The sequence below is a fragment of the Lissotriton helveticus genome, chromosome 4_1 (genome assembly GCF_964261635.1).
Source record: "Lissotriton helveticus chromosome 4_1, aLisHel1.1, whole genome shotgun sequence".
In the NCBI taxonomy this organism is placed as follows: domain Eukaryota; kingdom Metazoa; phylum Chordata; class Amphibia; order Caudata; family Salamandridae; genus Lissotriton; species Lissotriton helveticus.
Genome location: NC_136063.1, coordinates 1,220,411,379 through 1,220,432,789, shown reverse-complemented (window position 1 = coordinate 1,220,432,789; position 21,411 = coordinate 1,220,411,379). Strand labels below are relative to the sequence as shown.

General features: G+C 44.3%; 1 protein-coding gene across 1 annotated transcript in view; it reads right to left on the bottom strand.

Moving 5' to 3' along the window:
* LPCAT1 (lysophosphatidylcholine acyltransferase 1) overlaps positions 1-21,411 on the bottom strand; it is a 585,759-nt gene that overhangs the window by 303,663 nt on the left and 260,685 nt on the right. Inside the window, exon 3 of the mRNA XM_078685765.1 lies at positions 4,803-5,017. Coding sequence (XP_078541891.1) covers positions 4,803-5,017 — 215 coding nt within the window. The remainder of the gene's footprint in view (positions 1-4,802; positions 5,018-21,411) is intronic.

Here is a 21,411-nt window from a genome sequence, read left to right as displayed (position 1 = left end):
AAATATAAACAAAAAGCAAATTCGTTTATATTTCCCATCAGGATAACAGAGTGTGCAGATCTGTTGGTGGTGCTATACAAAAAGCACTGTAGCACAGGCTGCTTAAGCCACAGAAAGATAAAAAAAAATCCCAAAAGGTACACAATTATTGAGAACAAGAGAGGCAGGTTCAAGGCCACAATAATCCCCAAAAAGATACACGCACCAGTTCACACCCATGCAATTTAAGAGGACTTTCCATATATATATTTGAGTAGCCGTTTTCAAATCTATCACGAGAAGGCAAGGTGCACAGAGGTTAAGAACAGGCAAAAAATAGGCCAGCCCACAATAGAATCTGAGATTGCGCAATTAGCCATAAAGTAATACACAAGCAAATAGAAATGGTTATTGGAGTAAATCGTATCATCAATTGGTGGAGGGAGAATGAGTAAAGATCCTTTCAATCTCCTTTCAATAATTATAAATCAATGTGGAAAGGATCACTGGTCCTGCATAACCAAGGTCTGCAGGTGGATCGGTAGGTGTCTCCCAAATAAAAGACCCTCATACACGTGTTTTTTCAGAGTCGTGTAGCGGTATATGATGTGTCCCCGCTTCTTGTAACACGTGTCCGTGCGTAATCCTTAGGCCAGTTTTTGTTTGCACCCTCCGCCAGGAGGTTGTACCATTGGTTAAAACAGTAGTGATGGTGAATAAGTGAAATAGTGCTATAAAGGTGTTCTAAAATACCCGGACAGCCAGAGGTTCAACTTTAATATTTCTGGATTCGGGTAGAAGGTTAAGGCGTGTCGCTATGGAATTATTTAGGAATTCTAGCGCACTAATCTTGTGAGGTTAAAAGTGGTCGACATGTTTCAGCCTTATCTGCCTGTTGGTCAGTCGGCTTTCCTCAGGACCATAAAGTGATTAAGTGAAAAAAAGGAAAGGAAAAGGTAAATTTGTAACCTGATTCGTTTTGTGGTAGTAGGTCACATTGTACCTATAATAAAAGAAAAGGGAGATAGTGCAACCACATTTGTAGCGAATAAGTGGGAAAAGACACTTCAGCAATGTACAATGACAGAGACACAGTTGAGAATTATGAAGCATATTATTAAAAAACATATAATTAAAAGCGAGTTGTGCAAAACTAAACTCAGAGTCACATTCATATTAAGCGTCAACTTACTCATTCTCAAAATTCTATGCGGAATATTGTGATGTATAAATCCCAAAATCGTATTTAGGCATCATGAGATAATTTCTTTACAGTGCCCTGATATTAAAAGCGCTATTTAATTTAAGGCTCAATTCCATTGTTACATTACCATGACGTCAAAGGCGCTAATCAATTTTACTGTGTCATCACGATTATCTTAGACATTGGTATAACGATGTAATACCTGTTCGAGTATAGACTCTTACAATTATTTAAAAGTACATGCACTCGTTATTAGACGGTACCAAGCACTCGTTCTACATGTATTCTGAAAATCGAACATGTGCATACTGCCGTTATAGTATCTTTAAATGCGCACTCTGGAAAGCCTATTCAGAAAGAGATTCTATTCGAAAAGTAGGCACTTCTAACAAAAGTCTAAAACTAAGCAAAACTCAATACAGAGCAGGGTCTTCACATGCGCTTATGCGTAACTAGACCTTATGGAATGTACCTCTACATTATGTAAGACTTGTCTCCTCGGGAACCACGGCAGTTAGGGGAGGCTTCACTGTTTTGGAGTGAGGAAAAAAGGAGTTTAGTAAAGGGGTTTTAATACTTGCAGTTTACTCCATAACGAAAAGGACAATGCTCCTCAATATCTCTAGCCTTCAAACACCCGTCTAGCAGCTTGTGCTGTCTCTGCCCTTGGTGACCCGGAGTCAATCGCCAGTGTGTAACTGGTCTTCTTTTATTGCATAGTAATGGAAACTGAAGAGTTACTCGAGTGGTTGTACTTATTAGTTGTACTAAATTGTTATACCTAATTTTCAGATGAGAATTGTAATCATTTCTAGCTTGGAAATAGATGACAAATGGAGTTTAAGAGAATGTACTCTTTAGGCGCTCATTCGGAATTTTCTCATAATCAAAGAACGTTAGAAAATTCGTAATTCAGGCAAAATATCAATTATTTGTTAAGACATAACCACGGAACGGCATCATTCAGGCCCTCACTGTCTGTCTTAAGTCTGTGCACCCAACGTTGCTCTTTTTCAAATAATTTTTTTTTAGCTGCATTCCTGTCCACAGTTTCAAGGGTTTCCAGGATGACCCACTGTAGGTCATTCACAGAGTGCCCAGATTCTTTGTAGTGAGTTGACATTTTTGTGGTTGTTTTTTTACAGTTCACATTGCTGCGGTGTTCGCAAAGTCTTTGTTTTGCTTTACGACAGGTCATGCCAATATATCTCATTTGACACGGGCAAGTTATCATGTAAATGACATGACTTGTGTTGCAGTTCGTATGTCTTTTTAATTTCCAATTGAAGTTGGGAAGCAGCTGTAATTCCTTTGTGGGTTTTGTAGTGTCACAGACTGTGCAGTTTCCACATGGGTAATGGCCTGTTACTGGACTGTTATTCCACAGTCCAGGTGTGTCTTTCTTTTTCTTAGGTGGGGGTCTCGTGTGCACCAGCAAGTCCTTGAGGTTGCGGCTTCTCTTGTTGGCAAACATCGGTTTAGGCCAATTCAGATTGTGAGATGTTACTATTCTCCAGTTTCTGTTGATTATTTTCTTCACTTGGTTGGTGACTGGGCTATAAGTAGTTACGCATGTGATCCTATCTTCCTTCAATTTAGCACACGTCTCTAGGAGTGCTTCTCTTGGTTGGTTGCGGGCACGTTTCTTGCATGTGTTGATCACCTTCTTTGGATATTGACGAACCAGTAGTTTGTCACATAGGTCATTCGCTTGACTTTTGTAGTCAGTAATTGAGCTGCAATTTCTCCTCAAGCGAAGGAATTGGCTGTACGGGAGATTTTCCCGTAAGGGTCTTGGATGAAAGCTTTGAAAAGATAGCAGGCTATTCTTGGCCGTCGGTTTAAAGAAAGTATGGGTGTGCAAAGTATTGTCTTTAGAAAAGATGGTAATGTCTAAAAAATCTAAAGTACTTTCATTGGCAGTGTATGTAAATTTCAAGCATTCATCTTGGGTATTAAGCCAGCGATGAAAGTTCGTCAAGGTTTCCTTATCACCCTTCCAAATTAAAAGGATATCATCTATATATCTCTTCCAAAAGAGAATATGATGAAGAAAGGGATTGTTCTCATTCTGAACGAAGGTGCGTTCAAAGGTGCTAACGTACAACCCCGCCACACTTGGGGCAAATGTACTGCCCATAGATACTCCAGGTATTGGAGTAAATCTCCACAATTACCAGAAAATTAGCCAACATGATTAAGATACAGTAAGTGAGTCCCAATCCCGTCACAAGTTTTCCCACAGTATTCCATTCAGTTGCTAGGTAATCCGTGCTGAAGTTGTAGAAAGAAGGTTATAGTTTCATTGTAGAAGAACTGCTGTTCCCTCATGCCTGTAGCCGGTGACATCACTGAAAATGGTTCTATGAGACGATCTGCGAGCGTTGACATCATTAAGGGTTTCCAAAGTTTATGAATGGCTCTTTCTGTCTTGGAACCCTGTTTTCAGTATCTGTAAGTAGGCCAGATCTCAGGAGGGGGGTGAGAGGCGGTGGTGGTGGTGGTGGTAGAGAGAGCTCTCAGGACTGGAGTATGCTCTCCTGCACACTGGCATAACTTACCCATCTCCACTGACATTCTCACAGAAGCATGACAGCAGTGACGGAGGGATAAGTCAAGTCATAAGAGTCAAGAGTAACAATTCAGTGATTCCAATGTTTCCAGTACCCAAACAGAATCTTTTGCAACAATTATATTCATGTCAAAATGATGCTTGAAAAAAAGAGGCAAAAAGGTGTTTATGTTTTTGCAACTGTAATTGTTTCTTTACCTACCTCAAAACCACACAGGTCCATACAGGGTGGATACTGGTACTGCCTTCATCACTGAGAACATAGCCTAAACAGAATCACAAATTGCCCATGCTACTTTATATTAGGCAATTGCTCGGTATAAATGCCTCCACCAAAATAAATGAATCATCATCTCACAAAAATGACTCCTATTAGTGGACATAATTACTCAAAAGCATGGATTCTTGACTCGAAGCATCAGTCTGAGTGAGCGTGAGGAATTGAATGTGCTCATACTCTGTAAGCTGCCGCTTCCAGACACTTACGGCTCAGTATGGCAAATATGGAGTAGTGTGACGAGCAATAGACCCCCTGTTTAATCTTATGTTACCTATGGCAAAACACTGGGCCAATAACTGTCGAACTGGAATTGAGAGAGAACAATTAAAGTCTGTTGATATATTGTGATTTTGAATTGAAATCTACCATTGATCCCCTGTCCAGTAAAAATGGATCCTCACAGCTGGAGAATGACAAAGGGTAAATCAAGATCCAAGTCCAACATTCAGTAACGCTACGAAGCAGCTCCATCACATGCTAGCGTTTTACCAAACACTTAAATAAAATATAAATGCTTTCCAAGTGTGCTTACACCCTAATGTTTATCACAAACTTTCATATCACTAGTTAAAATGTGAACTTCTAAATTTGACTTTGAAACTGATCACAAATATAATATGTAGATTTTTGCCAAGTACCTCGCCCACGCTACCTCCAGTATAGCCCAAGGAATTAACAAAGCAGCTGGCATGCACGTTACTTTCCACTTATGGCTTTATAGGGTGCATCCTATTCAAGTAGAGCATCAAGATAAGCAGTTCACTTACTTCCCCACACCGGAATATTCTTGCTTTCAGCCTTCATCACAATGGACGCCATGGTCATAGTTACTGGGATTGCATCAAAGTACGAGGAATGTGGAGCCAGCGTCAGGATTGGTGCCTCGGCAGGTAGGGCGATTTTGCCTTTTACAGTCACCCAGTGGAATCCACCAGCAAACCACATTACTCTCATGATCACTTTTAGCGCGATATCCAAGAACCTGCAATCATTTACAAAGAGCAATGTAAAAGACGACATCTATGTGTATGGATAAATATTGTACATTTGTCTATCCTAGACCAACATAATACTCCTATGTAAGCTCTACCTTCAAGAGATCATGCATGCAGTGCCAATGAAACAAAAGATTAAGCTAGTGCCTTAAAGCAAGGACGCTGGGAACAGTACGAATCACAAGCACTACTACATTTTCCATACTCAATAGAAGCTCGGATCTGGTGGTACTTGAGGAAATGGATCAACTCGCAGCCTAACCAAAGTTGTGAATGGTGGAATAGCAATATATTGGGAAACTGTGGGCTGAAATCCAGCCATCTATTGCAAAACCAATGCACACGCCTCCTCACATCAGTCTGCAACCCCTGGTCCAAAAAAACAGTAATAAGTGGGCGCAAGCTCCCAGGGACAAAAGCACAAATGACTTCTTACAGAACTTCGTAGCTTCCAAGTCTCAACCAACAAGTGAAGGCGCAAATTCAAAATGCAGGTCACACTGGCACTTGTATTCACATAAACACCCATACTCATGATGCAACTCCAGCTTTGGTCAGCACACTCACTAATCACTGGGGGCGTATTTTTAGGGGGTGTGATACCCACAAAATAAATGCACTCTTGGCTTGGTAGTTAGGTTTGCAGGGCCTGAGTCGCGTCTGCTATCTCTGTGTCAGTTTTTTTCTCCTCGCGAGCCAAGAATTAAAGACAAAACCGTGACTTCTGCTGTAAACAGGAGCGAGGGAGATGGAAATACCCATCTGTTGGCAGAATTTCAAAATGTGAAACCAGATAACTTGGAATCAATGTGGGCTTCCCTGCTAGTCCAAATTGTGTGATCCTAGGCCAATATTTTATTTCACAGAACCTCCTTTTTTTTTTTTATCGCACATGAACGCACTTTCATAAACTTGAGTTCAGAATGTGCATTGTACCAGCAACTCTCATGTCTGATTTAATAGACTGTAATGGTGCTCTATCGATACGAATAAAGGCCATGCTTAGGGTTTACTCCGACTACTGACTTGCCTCTTAGTTCACTAATGGCATTGTCATTGGGGGCGTGGGGAGCCATAAATGTTTCTAAAATCAATCTCTTTTACTAAATGTCTACACAGTGACAATGTGATGTAATAAGGTGAAACGCTTACGCATGTTAAGGAATTGCAGTTGTTTCAATTTTGAAGAGATTGCATCATATTTTTACATTACATTGTTGCACAACATACATGCCAAATATTTTCATGGCTCTAAAAGCCAAGCCAGACCCATGGCTTAGCTCGCGCTTTTAATTTGTCTGTGCTCCCTCCTCTATTTAAGACTCAGGCTTAGTACAGGCTTAGTACATGGGTTCAGAAAGACCTATCAGGCCCATGTGGCTCAGACAGGGGCATAGATTCAGGAGGCATTTGGGGCGAGACACCCTTTAAATGCATTCTTGGTTTGGTAACTGGGTCAGGGGGTCATGAGCCGGTACTTCTATGTCTGTATCAGTTTTTCTCTCCTCATTTCAGAAAGAGATTTAAACTTGTTAACTGTTTGAATTGGTACCTTAAACATATATGTATTTACTAATTTATCAAAAAAGTAGCAAATCTGCACCCTCAGAAGAGCTCCTTAAATGGATGCAAATGTACCACTTTTTGGAATTCACAAACATTGACTGTAATAGGCTTGACAAACTGTGCCAGTCTCAAGTTTCCGCCCAAGCTACTAGCAATTAAACATGCTACTGGCAATTAAACACCCAAAAGGTGATGGGATGAATGCTTGGAAATAGCCTAACCTGAGGCAATCACTCAGCAACATTCCAACCCATCGTTTGTCACTGAGTGTGAACTCTAGACTGAGGCCCACATAATGCAAATCAGTACTGATCCTGTTCCACATGAAAGAATCCATCTCGAACCCTCATCACCTCACCCCTCCACCCTGCAACCCACTGTTTTGTAAGTTGGAAAGTTTGAGGTTAACACCCCTAAATATCATTGGCTAAGCTTAGCCCCTGCTGAGCACTTTGCCTCATTCTGGAACATGTCACACTGGTCATGCCATGTACAGGCTAAATAGTGCAAACGACAGGCTGAGATGCTGGCCAAAGCAACTATACGGAGAAAGTATTCCTCCCATCAGTTTTTGTGAATTTCATGGAACACTCAATGTGGCGGAGGGAATGCCCAGATGTGGGTCCACTGATCTCTGTGCCACTGGATCCAAACTATATCTCATTGGTGAAGCCTGACAAGACCGGTCAACTAGCTAGAGTTTAACAGTGGGCCAAAATAATATGCAGGAATGCTACCAATGGCAATTGCCTGGGAATTTAGATTATTTGCAGCAATACTCCCATCACTTAAAGTATGTTTGGTTTATCAATGTTTCACAAGAACTCGTATTCTATCCATAAGCGCCATAGGCTGGATGCCAACAATTTAATTTGCATATTTTTCGCCAGCACTACCATCAGTGCTTTCGCGCTGTAAGAGAGCTTTCCCCTACCAATGCTATGAAATGGAATGAAAGTCGACTTCTCAATCATCATTCCGCCACCCATACATCAGTATCCGTCTTTTATGGGAACCTGAGAGACCATAAGACGAGACTAATTCAAAGTATTTTTCATCATTCATCAGCCTAAAAGGACCCTACTGATCTCAAGGTAACAAATATTCTACACCACCACCATACTTGCCTGGCTACAGATCCAGTCAATAGCACCAGGGCCAGTGCTCATGAAAATTAATTCTAGGTGGCAGAATGATAAGTTAAGAGCAGATGGAAACAGAAGTAGTGCCTTAGACAACGCTTCTCAGTGCCACAGTATTACTTCCCCTTGCTAGGCAAAGCTTTCTAACTACGCAGGAACACAATAAAAAATGCATAGAGAGAAACAAGGACTGTCTGAGCAAAACACCCAATATTCAAAAATTGTAAAAAACAAGCTACCACATCTCTTAAAGAACACTGAAGGACTGTGCAAACACACAACCTCCCATAGGCGAGTAATCCATATGCCAACAAGATAAACATACGTATCCCAGCCTCTGCCTCTACTACAGGTCAGCTATACTATCCTCCAATCAGATCCACTCTACATCAAGGCGCAGCGAGAAGACCCATAACCTAATCCAAGACAGTGAAAACATATAGCCCCCAAATGTGGCAGGTGCCGACCACCAATACCCAAACCATAAAACCGGAGAATTTGGTCATTCACTCTCAAACTGAAGACCTGAGCAGGGAATGATGAAACAGTCACTTCAAATAACCGATATATGCAATGTAATCCCACCAGAGCGCCCATGAGATCCATTAACAAGTAAAGTTTAAGAAGAAGCAATTTATTTTTTATTTATTTTTGGCATTTGTACAGTGCTCTGTTACCCGTAGGTGTCCTGGCGCTAAGTGTTACTCCTGATATAGAGGCGGGTTAGGGAATCAGATGGTAAACAACCATGTCTTTAAAGCTCTTCTAAAGGCCATAATGTCCGTCAGTTTTCTGAGGGCTTGAGGCAAGGCATTCCAGGCTTTGGCTGCGCCCAGCACAAAGCTTCTGCCCCCCCAGCACGCTCTCTTAGTTCGAGGCACCGCGATCAACCCCAAGTCAGCTGATCTAAGATTTCTAGTCGGACGGTACCAGTAAAAGTACCGCCGAAGGAATAAAGGCCCCTTGCCATGTAAGGACTTGAATACTAGGCATAAAGCTTTAAAGAGAATTCTCTTTCGCATTGGAAGCCAATGCAGCTTGGCCAGCTCCTGAGACACGGGGACAAATTTAGGGATCCCCAGAATCAGCCTAGCCGCCGCATTTTGAAGTACATGCAACTTATTGAGTACCCCCTGTTGGGCACCCAGCAATAGGCTATTGCAGTAATCCAACTTTGCCATAACCAACGTTGTAACAACCATTTTCCTATCGCTGCCAGGGATGAATGGCAGGATCTTACGGATGGATTTGAGCAGGTAGGCCACCGAAGAAGATAGTGCATTAACCTGGGGACGAAAGGTAAGTTGATCATCGATCAACACCCCCAGGTTTTTCACCTTAGCTACTGGGGTGGGAGCCTTGCCCATCTGGTCCGGCCACCATCTTGGGCTCCAGAAGTTCGTGTTAGAGCCAAAGACTATGACTTCGGTTTTCGCCGAGTTTAATTTAAGGCAATTAACTGCCATCCAATTTCCGACCGCCAGCATACACTCCTGGAAATTCCTAGCTACATCATCTTCCCTCCCTGGTAATACCGACACCACAATCTGGGTGTCGTCCGCATATGATGTAAGATCAAAACCATGTGCCCGAATTACTGGCGCCAATGAGCTAACGTAAACGTTAAATAACGTCGGGCTCAAAGACGAGCCTTGAGGGACTCCGCAGGGCAAGATGAAAGGTTTTGACTCATAGTCTCCTACGGCCACCCTCTGGACTCTGCCGGACAGGAAGGCTTTAAGTATGTCAATAGCCTTCCCTTGAACTCCGCAGGCCTTCAACCGGTCAAGTAAGATGCCATGGTGGACCGTGTCGAAGGCCGCGGAGAGGTCCAGCAGCACCAGGGCAGCCCTTCCTCCCGCATCGGTCACCGCTCTAATCTCCTCAGTTGTTTTAATGAGGGCGGATTCCGTGCTATGGTGAGGTCTAAAACCATGTTGAGAGGGGTCCAGAGATTGAGTGGCAGCCAGGAAGGAACTTAGTTGGATGTTCAGTGCCTTTTCTATTAATTTAGCAGGTAAAGGGAGCCTTGCTATTGGGCAATAGTTATTTGGGTTCCTGATATCCAGGTTAGGTTTTTTAAGTAGGGGCAAGATTGATGCCTGTTTCCAACACGCTGGAAAACCTCCAGTCGCAAGCATTTTGTTAAAAATGGTCACCAGCGATGCAACTACAGGATCTGGGGCCATTTTTATCACAGCCACCAGACAAGGGTCTGACGGGGCACCTGATTTTGCTGCTAAGAATAGCCGCCTAATTTCTTCCCCATTTACTGGCGAAAAACTATTGAGGATTTGTCCTAAGGGTGGCTGCATAATGTTTTCTGAAGATGCTGCCTGGCTATTCTGCCTCTCCTGGCTAGAGAAGGCTTTAAAGATCATCTCAACCTTACCTAGAAAGAAACTGGCAAGATCTTCACATAATTCCGAGCTTGCGGAAATGGCCACGGGTGCCGGGTCAGCCAGAGCTGCCACCGTAGTAAACAGTTCCTTCGCAGAGTTCTTAGCCAAGTTAATACGATTGGTAAAGTACTCTTGTTTTGCCTTCACCACCGTTTTTTTGTATGTTAAGAGAGTTTGTTTAAGACGACTTCTATCACTTTCCCTGTATTCCTTCCGCCAGACCCTTTCCAGTTTTTTACATTCCAATTTGTGATTTCTTAATTCCTCCGAAAACCATGGCGCTGAGGGCTGAGCTCTGGCCAGGAGGCGTAGTTTGGGTGGGGCGAGGATATTGCAGGCTTTGTCAATCCAGCTAGTGTGGGCAAGCGCCGCCACCTCCACCTCTAATGGAGGGGGCTCCTTTGTAGCGAGCAGATAATCTTCCAATGCATTACCCTCAATTTTGTTCCAGGCCCTGCAAACCCTAGCTACTTTAGGCAGGCACCCCCCACATTGGGGTTTAGGCACAGAGATGGCAAATAACAGCGCCCTGTGATCGGACCAGGTGAGCGGTAGAGATTTATTAAAGCCCAGAGTAGGGTTGTTCGAGAAAATCCCATCTAGGGTATGGCCGGCCTTATGCGTGGGCCCACTAACCAGTTGCTTAAGCTCGGCGCCATCCATTAGGTCCATAAGTGCGTTAGTATCCGCATCCATGGGGTTTTGTAAATAGAAGTTGAAATCTCCCAAGAACGTAAAGTCCTTGGAGCAGAGTCCCTCCTCCAGAATACTTCCCACTGAGCTCAAAAAGATGTTTTTAGGACCAGGGGGTCTATAAACTAAGCAACCATTAAATGAGTGATGATTGGCCAAGGTGAAATTAAACGCTACCGCTTCACAGCCGTCCACAGTTAGCGGATGAAAGAGGGCGTTAAGGGAGTTATGATAGATGACTGCCAGACCTCCACCTTTCCTCAGTGGCCGGTCTCTCGTAAAACTGATGTAACCAGGGGGAGTGGCATTAACTAAGTCCGGGCCCGAAGCCGCGTCCGTCCATGATTCAGTCACAAAAGCGATTTTAACATTTTCTTCCTGTATTAACAGCGCGCACTCCAAGCTGTGCTTAACCAACGATCTAGCATTCACCAGGAGGCACTCAAAGTTACATCCCCTTGCTTTATAACTCCCTCGATGTACTCGGGATAAGGCCTTTATGGGGGACATTAATACAGCTGGGATCGCTCTCATGCAGCCAAAGCAGGCACATGGGCTTGATGGCTGGTCCTTATTCAGATTTAGGACGGCACAGCTAGGTTTTCTCCCTGGACCCATCAAGTTTCGTAATGTTTCACTGCTATATGTCCACCTATGTGAATCTCCCCCCAGTGCAACCGGCAGGGTGCGTGGCCCTAGGCCCGGGCCAGGCTCGGACGGGCGCAGACGGGCTTGCCTTAGGCGCGTCCGCTGCGCGGTCGCGTCATCACGACCTTTATGCACCAGGGGAACAGGGGAGGAGAAAGACTAGACTGCTCGGCCTTGGCCCACCACAAGATGGCGGCCGCCCAGGCGAGCGTCCAATCGCAGTTCTCCCCTCTCTGACTCCAACTTTGTGCTTAGGCGAAAGGGCAAGGGCTTGTAAATCAACCTGCCCCTCCTGCCAGAAGATTAATAATTTTAAAAATGCGGGGTAAATTGATAGGAATACCTCCGTAATTTGGGAGCAGCGCACCGGACCCAAAGACACAATCACACACAGTAGAAGGTAAAAACAGAGTAAAATCGGAGTATAATCCCTAGCTCCCGGCTCACGCCTCAGGAGCAAGACTCCTCTTTACTCCAAAGTGCAGATGACATGCATGTCAAAGTAGCAACCACAACGTAACCAACACACAATGCTCTAACAGTAGAAAAAACAACCTTGAAACAAGCAACTGCAAGACTGAATTCTTCCAACCTTTGTATAGAAACTCCATCAGTACTGTGCACCATGTGGTCAAAAGGGATACCGGAGAACGAGTGGGCCCCGCAGCACAGTAATCTCCAGGCAGCTCTCTGATCGAACACCCCTATTCCCAAGAACACAAACTACTTTTTAGAACTGCTTCCAAGCCAAGGAGGAACTCAACATGGTCGGAAACACAAGCTGGGGTGACGATGATAACAAATGAGTGTTCTGGTCACGGTATGCTATAAAGGTACTTGCCCAGTCTACCCCACCAACCCCCCTCCACACTGAGATGCAGACAAGGGAAGGCAGGGACAATAGTTGATCAGAAAAGGATTATTGGTGACGCCTGTAATGTTGAAGCCCTGTAAAATGTCAGAATCTTTCATTTCGATTTTGGGGTATGTTCCCAACAGATGGCAAACCCACAGATCTCACATCAGAGTTTCCTTAGCAGCAGCATCCATGACTAAGGAAGTCTGCTTTTTAAAGAAATAAGAACCATCAGATGTCACATATAATGTGTGAGCCTGACTAAGAACATGAAGGCCCAAGTAGCACAGAGGAGCCCATAGATCTGTCCACTAAATACACAGTGTAGACCAGACCTAAGAAGCTGTCCAGCAATCACAGACCCATTATGAATCACTTTAGCAAAGTGGCTTCTCCCGTGATTCAGAAGAAGATGACCCACCTGCCCAGGCGTGAAGAGCCAAGCTCCGCAAGGAAAACATTGTTCCCCATGAATTCCATCCACAAACACACCCCATCCACTGGTGAAGAGGAAAGAACCAGCTCTGCCACCAGTAACATCTCATTAAAAGGTAACAAAGATTCAAACACAATATGACCCGTCTGCAAAATGTTGATTTCAAATTTTGCAAGGGTGGAGACAATTTCAGGACCTCAACAGTGATGCGCAACTCCTCTTTGAAGGAAACCAAGTCCTCAGAAAAGACTGTCAGGAGGCAATCAGGAGGAAATGCCCATAGATGCCAAGATAATGTAGGATCTGGGCGCAAAAAAGGAAACCTCAATAGACTCTGTGTAAGATACCAGGAAACCTCTTCAGTGGCTAAATAAAACCAGAATAAATTCACATCTGCCTCTACCTTTGGGGTAGTAAATCTCTGAATTTAGGCATGAGTCAAGTACCACAAAAGTTTCAAAAGAAGAGCCCCCCATCATGTCCTTAGAAAGAATTTGGTGGCAGCACCCGGTTAAAATCTGTCTCGATCCTGATGTCGAAGCAAGCAGTGAGGCCTTCTGTGGTTAAAGAAAACCTGCCAAAGTCGTATCAGGCTCGGGAGTGGAGGTAACCAGCGCTGTGGAAGAGGCTGCCAGCATATGTACGGTTGAAGTAGCTGCAGGCGCATTGAGAACCATAGGCACGTCAGAGAAATCAAGAAGAGGGTGGAGGATATTCCAAGCGTAGGTGAAAGATGCAACCTAAATAAACCGGGTCAGCACCAGAAGCTGGAAAAGCGGACAGAGGAGAAAGCAGTGCCAAATGGAGAAATAAAAGTGCCAGGCACCAACATTGGCGCCATGTTCACCAAGGTAAGGTGCTGCTTTGAAAAAGAGATTAGATTAGGTGAACAAATCTGCAGACCCAAAGACCGGTCCCTTGAGTGGGATCAATGTCTAGATGAATATGAATCCTCCACTCAGTAAGACCTGAACTTTTAGCAAAAACATGTCCTTGCAAAAAGGACCATGTCCCTGTATCTCTATCAAGAATGGGCACGCAGAGGTGCAGGCGGTGACCCTTGCTGCTATCTCCAAACGTGCAAGACTATCCTGTCTAGCTTTCTACAGAAGCCAAAATCAAGTAGGCGCTGTCGGGTAGGGCACCCAAGGTTCACAATAAGTTCATACTCTACAGACAGACATCATGAGCCCTTTTCACTCAACAAAGGAACAAATGATGAGTGGCTCAAACTCTTAAATTTAAAGAAAAAAGCAAAGAGAACTGAATCACATGCTGACTTTATGATTCAAAATCTCAAGGCAGGGGTTATCCCCAATGGTCTCAGGGTTAGGAATATTCCGGGATTATTCGTAGAGATTCGATTATTTCTTGAGAGATGGTCCCTCATTGCCAATCGATGCTCGAGGGACCTCATGTTACTCATCATTGATACCGCTAGGGAAGTTGTTTCAGGTCTTCTCAAGGAGATTGCCGAAATGGAGGAAGCTCTCCTTAAAAATAATGCAGTAGACAATGCCAAACAAAAATTCGAAGAAGTCAATCTCGAACTTGACTCCTTCAATGATTATATTATTCGCAGAAAGACCGACAAGTTGAAAAAAGATATTCAATATTTCTCAGAGGAGAAGATATACCCATATCTGCATGCCGAATATTATTCCAACAAAGACACGAATCAAGGGGACCAACAACACTGGACTAATAGAAAGATTCGTACTTTCTCAGATACTTCTGAGTCAGAAAACGAAGGAGGATCCCGCTCCACGGATAATTTCTCCAACAGACGCTTTGATGGCCCCCAAAAATCGAACCGTTTTTTGGGGAACCGCCGAGGCACGAACAGAGTCAAATTCAGACCCCAAGAGAGGGTGAGGGAGACATATCCAGACAATCAGGAGCGGGTGAGATATCAACACTCAGAGAATCAGCCTCGGTTTCTGGAAACCAGGAGGAATCAATACTGGAGGGAATGAAAACCTCTAACAACTCTAGTCTCATTCCTATCTTTAATTTATCCACTAAAACTTTGGATAAAAGTACTATTAATCTCCTGTCTCGAGGTTTGTCATTTGTTCCGAGCTCTGCTTTTAATGCATTTGAACTCAATAAAGATGTACAGGCTTTCTTTCGAAAAATTAGGTTAAGGAAATTTTTTGCAGGAAAAGACATGCTTCCGAATAATAACACCTCGGGCTTCCGACCCACCTCCGTTTTTACACCTTCATTGGACCAGGTTGGTCCTGAGGTGGGCATATTTGAGAAAAGCGTACACGCTAAAATTCAAAACCTAACTAAATTTGTACCTAAACCAGCCTACAATCTTAGCTACGATGAATACCAAGCCCTCAAAAAATTATCTTCTGACCACACACTGACTGTGAAACCAAGCGATAAAGGTGGGGGGATTGCAGGCCTGGATAGCCTTGACTATAAGCAACAAATACTCTCCATGCTTAACCATCCTGAACATTATCGCAAGGTGACTCCTATCCATCGGAAAGGATCAAGACTGAGATCTTCAATGTCACAAATGCGGCTTTCCAACGAGGCTCCATATGTAATCAAGAATTCGAATTTTTTAACAAAACTTTTTTCAAAATTCCAGTCCTGTATGGGGTGCCTAAAATGCACAAAAATCAGCTCACCCCTCCCTATCGACCCATTGTATCCACCATTGGGTCGCTTACGGAAACCCTTTCCAAATTTGTGGATGCCTGCCTCTCCCCCATCATTTGCCAACTTCCTGCCTACGTGCGGGATACTGGCCACCTTATCATGAAAATTGAGGGTCTTGATTTCAACACTGACACCGACATATTGGTCACTATGGATTTCGAGGCGCTGTACTCGAATATCCCGCAGAAGGGTGCATTGGAGGCCGTCAAAAAAATACTGGACGGATCTGACTGTTCATCAGAAAAACTTTTTTATTTTGGAATGCCTAGCCATTGTCCTTAAAGAAAACTATTTTGAATTTGACAAAACAACATACCAACAAGTGCTTGGCATAAGTATGGGAGCAGCCTGCGCTCCCAATGTAGCCATTGCGTACATGGGAGCATTTGAAGAAAGATTCATCTTCAATGAGATTGCCCCTTTTTTCGAGAATGTCACCAACTACAATTGTTTCATTGACGACATCTTTTTTATCTGGAAGGGAGAACAGGAACAGCTCGATGAATTCATTATGTGGATCAATCTTTGTGACTCACATTTGAAATTCACGGCCAACACTAGCTCCACCAGAATAGCGTTTTTAGATGGATGGATACAAATTAACAATCAGCAAACTGAAGTTTCCCTTTACACCAAGCCAACTGCCCGTAACACTCTCCTCCTCTACGACAGCCTTCTTTCTCGGAGTCAGAGGAATAGCATTCCCTTTGGCCAGTTTGAGGCTTCGCCGTAATTGTATGGACATCAACAATTTTGAAATCCATGCAGGCGAACTCAAAAACAAACTGCTAGAAAGGGGCTACCCGCATCGACTCATAAGGGACTCCTACAAAAGGGCCAAATATTACAATCGAGAAGCCCTCTTGAACTCTAAGGATAAAAAGGAGGAACAACAACTAGTAGTTGTTACCACACACTCCAATTTCAACAACAAACTCAGATCCATCATCAACTCCCAATGGCATATTTTAAATACAGATAAAACAGCAGAACAACTCAAAAAACCTATTTTCGCCTTTCGTCGAAATAGAAATCTAAGAAATGCCTTGGTCAGAGCACCCATTCCAGAGACACCCAGTATGAGCCAAAAAAGCATCACTGGGACCAGTCCCATCTTGGGTAGTCACAGATGTGGCGGCTGCCACGCTTGTGATCAAGTCATCACTACCCCCAAACTTTTATGGGGAAAAAGAAAATTTTACTTCAAAGAAATGACAAACTGCCGAACAAGAAATGTCATTTATCTCCTATTGTGCCCTTGTGCCAAAGGATTTGTTGGTGAGACAGGGAGAGAGTTCAGAACGCGTTTCTCTGAACACAAATCATCTATCAGGAACTCACGACCAGGGGCACCCCTGGTAGCCCACTGGCAAGATATGAAACACACTCTTGATGACCTTAAATGGCTCATCCTGGAGCACATCAAATGCCCCCTACATGGAAATGTTGATGCCCTTAGAGGCAAAAGGGAGGTGTTCTGGATGTTTACCCTTAATACAGCCAACACAGGCTTGAATGAACATCTGCCTTGGGAAAACGCAATAATTTAATTTAAGTATAATTCCTTTTCATTTGATCCTTGGCCGCACATTAACCTCCTTGTGTACATTCTCATCATCGTTAGTCTGTTTTCTATGTTTATTCCTCTATTTTTCTTTGTCTTATTAGAATACCTTATTTTACCAATCCTGTAAATTGATTCTTGGTTCTTTAATCACTCTTTTCTTGTATTTTATTTTTACATTCGAATTCTACTGCAATCATTGATTCTATTCATGCGTCGTCGTTTGGACGCTGAAATCGCCATTTTCATACGTCCGGTTGCCTTTCGGTTTGCGCTCCAGTTACCTGGTTAGCGCTCTAGTTTTTCTGAATAGATCTCAGGTGCCCCACATTAACATCTTGCCGAGCGGTATTTATGCTAACCTAACTCCGCTGGCTTCACTGCTATACCGGCCATGGACACGCGCGGAGGCTGAATGCTGTTGGATCGATGCAGGTTCTATGCCTTCTTAAAGACAAGGTAACGGCATTTATCACGCGATTCACTTTCGCGATTCATCACGCAATTTATCTTCGCTTTTTTCACATTCGTTAGCTCCTATCTTAAATCTCATTATTTCTTGCCCGGTTCATTTATTGGTCTGCAGGACACAGCGCTTCTGGGAACGGTTTACTGCCCATGAACTTCTAGCAATTTGCTCTTCACATGAACGGCTACACGCCATCAGGTATTGCAACTATTTGTTTATCTTTTGGGGATATTTCGCAGCATTATGTTCCTAAATCTTCAGACTATCAGGCATTGGAACTAGGTGTTTACCTTTATGGGGATATTTCTCAGTTTTACGTTCTAAAATCTTTAGACTTGATGTTTATTTTTCATGATACGGGGCAGTAAATACCACCAGTGATTAATCACTCCCTCCAACACTGGTTACACATGTGTTTTACTTCAGGACTTTATCTGGGCATTTCGAACTGCTAGGATTTCGCAAGTCTGCTCATCAGGATCATCCATTACATCAGGGAATCATTTTAACTAATACGGTGCTCCTCCCTTGCATTCTAGGAGCAGACCTCCCATTTTTTCAACTTGGATTCCTTTTATTTCCAATACTCCGGGACTAAATCAAAATCACACCGGACCGTCTTAAACTACAGTCACAGATACAACAGGTAATACATCGTGATTTCCTAGGGTCCACTCTCGAAGTTAGCTCATCCAATATCCTGAGCCATTCTATATACCAGATATATATCTATCTCATGTGAGGACCATCTACCACATTGTATGTTTGACCATCAGTTGATCCCTGTATTTTGTACATTTACTCTATCAGTACTCATTCGGATATGACTATACTATGCTCCTCCGTTTCATTTCAGGAGTTGAATATCTGAATCCTTCAGCTTATCTTATCAACCAGACAGGTCAGAAGCATTTTGGACCAAACAGAAATCATATTTGAATTTTCTGAACCTGCGACTATATCCTCAATAGGTACAGCATTACTTTCATAATTGGTTGTGACATCTCCACAAAGTTTAGTCTTGTTCAGACCTGTTTTCCCTATGTAGTGTACATCAATTTTGGATTTAGCGTGGGGAGGAGCCAAGATGGCGATCGGAACAGTCGCATGAACGCTTTGCTCTGAGGTCCCTTCCTCCCCGCTTGCCTATCCTGTCGATAATCCTGATCGAGGCTTTTTGATTTCTGTTGTTAGAGAAAAACGCTCACTTACCGTCTGACTTTGGGGCTCCAACGTGCAGCGGCTCCTGCGATCTGCCCTTGTCTGCTTGCTGGCCTTCCCGGCCCTGACGCCGGGGCCTCGAGTGCAGCGCCTGCCCGGCGGTGTTCGGGGTGTTGGTGGCCCTGGTCCGGGTGAGAAACCTGTTGATGGGAGCCTGGGAGCCGCGAGCCGGGAGAGATGGAGCTGACCCACTCCCAATAGTGGGTTACCCCGTATGCCCGAGCAGTTGGTGAGCCGGAGAGAAGCCGTGTTGCCCGGTTCCCCTTGGGTGTGACGCCCACTCATGTTAATAGTCCCGTCCGGGAACCGGTGCTTGGCTCCCGGAGGGCTGCTGGGAGCGCACCCGGCCTTCTGGTGACTCTCCTTTCCTCTCCGGGCGCCGGGCGCCGACCGCCGCCGATCGGCTGTGAGACCCGTTGCCTCTGGCGGTCGGAATGGTCTTGGAGGTGGAGGGGATAGTGGCGGCGAACGAAGTGCTCAAGATGGCGGATGACCCCTTGGAGTGTATCCCTCCCGGAGACGGAGACACTGCTGCATTTGAGACCCCCGGGCCTCGGTTACATGAGGCGGCGCTTACACGTAGTCATGTGCTCTTTGCACTGGTTACTCTGCGGGCCGCTCTGCTCCGGAAGTCCCGGGACTTGGAGGTACGGATCGCTGCCAATGTCGATCCGCCATTTTGTGGCGTAGTGACTTCTCCCCGAGTTGGTGCCGTTGAATCTCCTCCGGTTGCTGTGCCGGGGTCCCCGGATGAATCTACGATTTTGAGGGACCGAGTGGATCTGGCGCCTGTGCTGCAATGTTTCCCACATCTTGTGTTCTCCAATCCGTGCTGGGCAGACCTGTTTTTGGACTTGGCCTCGTTGGTGATCGGCGTACTGTTGCATTCTGGCTGCCGCCATGTATCGTTGGCTGCTTCTTGGTGGCTGGGACAATGTTGTGCGAAGATGCCGCCTGCCTCACCTGACCGGTATGGACTTTTTGTATCGTACTGTCTCCTGACTGCAAGGATGTTTGGCAGTTCTACTATTCACAGAAGTGGCCAGGGGTGACCTTGCTTGGGTCCTGGCGGGACTTCCTCTTAGTTAATGGCGAATCCGGGACACGTCTTGTGGACTGTTATTGATTGCATCCTGTGCGTTGGCTGTTCTCTGTATTTTCTCTGGCCTCGGTCTCTATGCTTTTAGCTGCGGGGACGGGGGGGACCGGGTGTTTACATCGCCGGCTCCTCTCCTCATTCTCTTTCGTTACATTTCTCTTCTTTTTCTTTTCTTTTCTTCTTTCGGGTGACTCTGGGGCGACAGGCACGCTGTTAGTGGGGTAGGCCATAGCCATTACGGTGATGTAGGGTGGCGGGTGATGGGGGGGGGGGGGGGGGTTTGTTATTTTAATTTGTTTTGTTCTATGGTCCCTTTTTCTCTTTTTCCAAGGGGGTTGGCTATGTCTTCTTTTTCTCTCCTTTACTTATCCGGTGTCTGCACTTGCCTTTCTTACTGTCTGGTACGGGTGGGCTTTCTACACGACATCTTGCTAAATTGCTTGCTATTGTTTGATCTTTACTCCTGGCCTACCTTTGGTGGGCATAGGGTGTATTTGGCCCCGTTACTCATTATTGCTTTCTGATTGCATGGATGGATATACCCCTCCCGTCTCTTTTTATCTGATTGTGTTGTACGACGCCTTTGTTGATATAGCCGCTGCCTCCTCTCAATATTATAAAAATGAAACCTCTTTTATCCTTGTGCTTTCCTGTGTTACAGCCACGTCTTACGGCTATAATGTACTTTTCTTTTTATCGTACACGTCTAAACTGCTCTGTTTTTGATCTTCTGATTTTGCGGCCGGCCCTGGTGGTTGTAGGCCTGCGCTTGTATTGCTCTGATTACTTTAATAAAGGTTTTTAAAAAAAAATAAAAAAAAATTGGGATTTAGCACTGTCTCAGGTATATCAGTCTGTATGCTTTCTTTTGTTATCAGATGGTAGGAATTCTGGTGCCTGACAGCCATCTCCCTCAGAATATTGTGTACGTTTGGAAGTACCTCCGGTTATAGGGTTGTCCCAAAGATTGGTCAGCTACAGCATACTTAGAGGTGTGTATTCTAAACATTTTGGGTTCAGAGGTAATCTTAGATGCATTCTTCTTAAGGCGTTTTCACTTTGGGATTCGCACACCAAGATCCCCCACTTCTTTCCCTTTCCCCCCTCCCCTTTTTCTTGCTAGTATGAATGATTTAGCAACCAATTTATTGTGTATATTGAATACTGCCTTGTTTCTTCATGTGACCTGGAACTGCAGTTCTTTGTTTTTAGAATTTTTTTATCCTTTTTTTCCCTTTTTCACCCACAGATTTGCTTTGTCAGCCCAAAATTGAGACTGTGAACCGATTCTTACACCTATCGTATGCTATGAATGTGGATCTCACAAGACCGTATATATCCATGGATTAGATACATGCGCCCTGATGAAGGATCTTCTAAAATAACTCTGTTTCCGAAACGCGCGTCGGCGCTTTTCCCCACTGCATGACGTTTTTGATGTTTTGATTGAGTGTGAATAATTGGTCTGTCTGATAGAGAGCCTGTGGATGAGTGATAGAATGAAAGAATGATTTGTCATGTTTTTATTGTTCTAATTGTATTTGGGCTGATGTTTATTTATGGCTTCATTATCTAAAGAATTTTTGTATATCTGAAGCTGACCTTT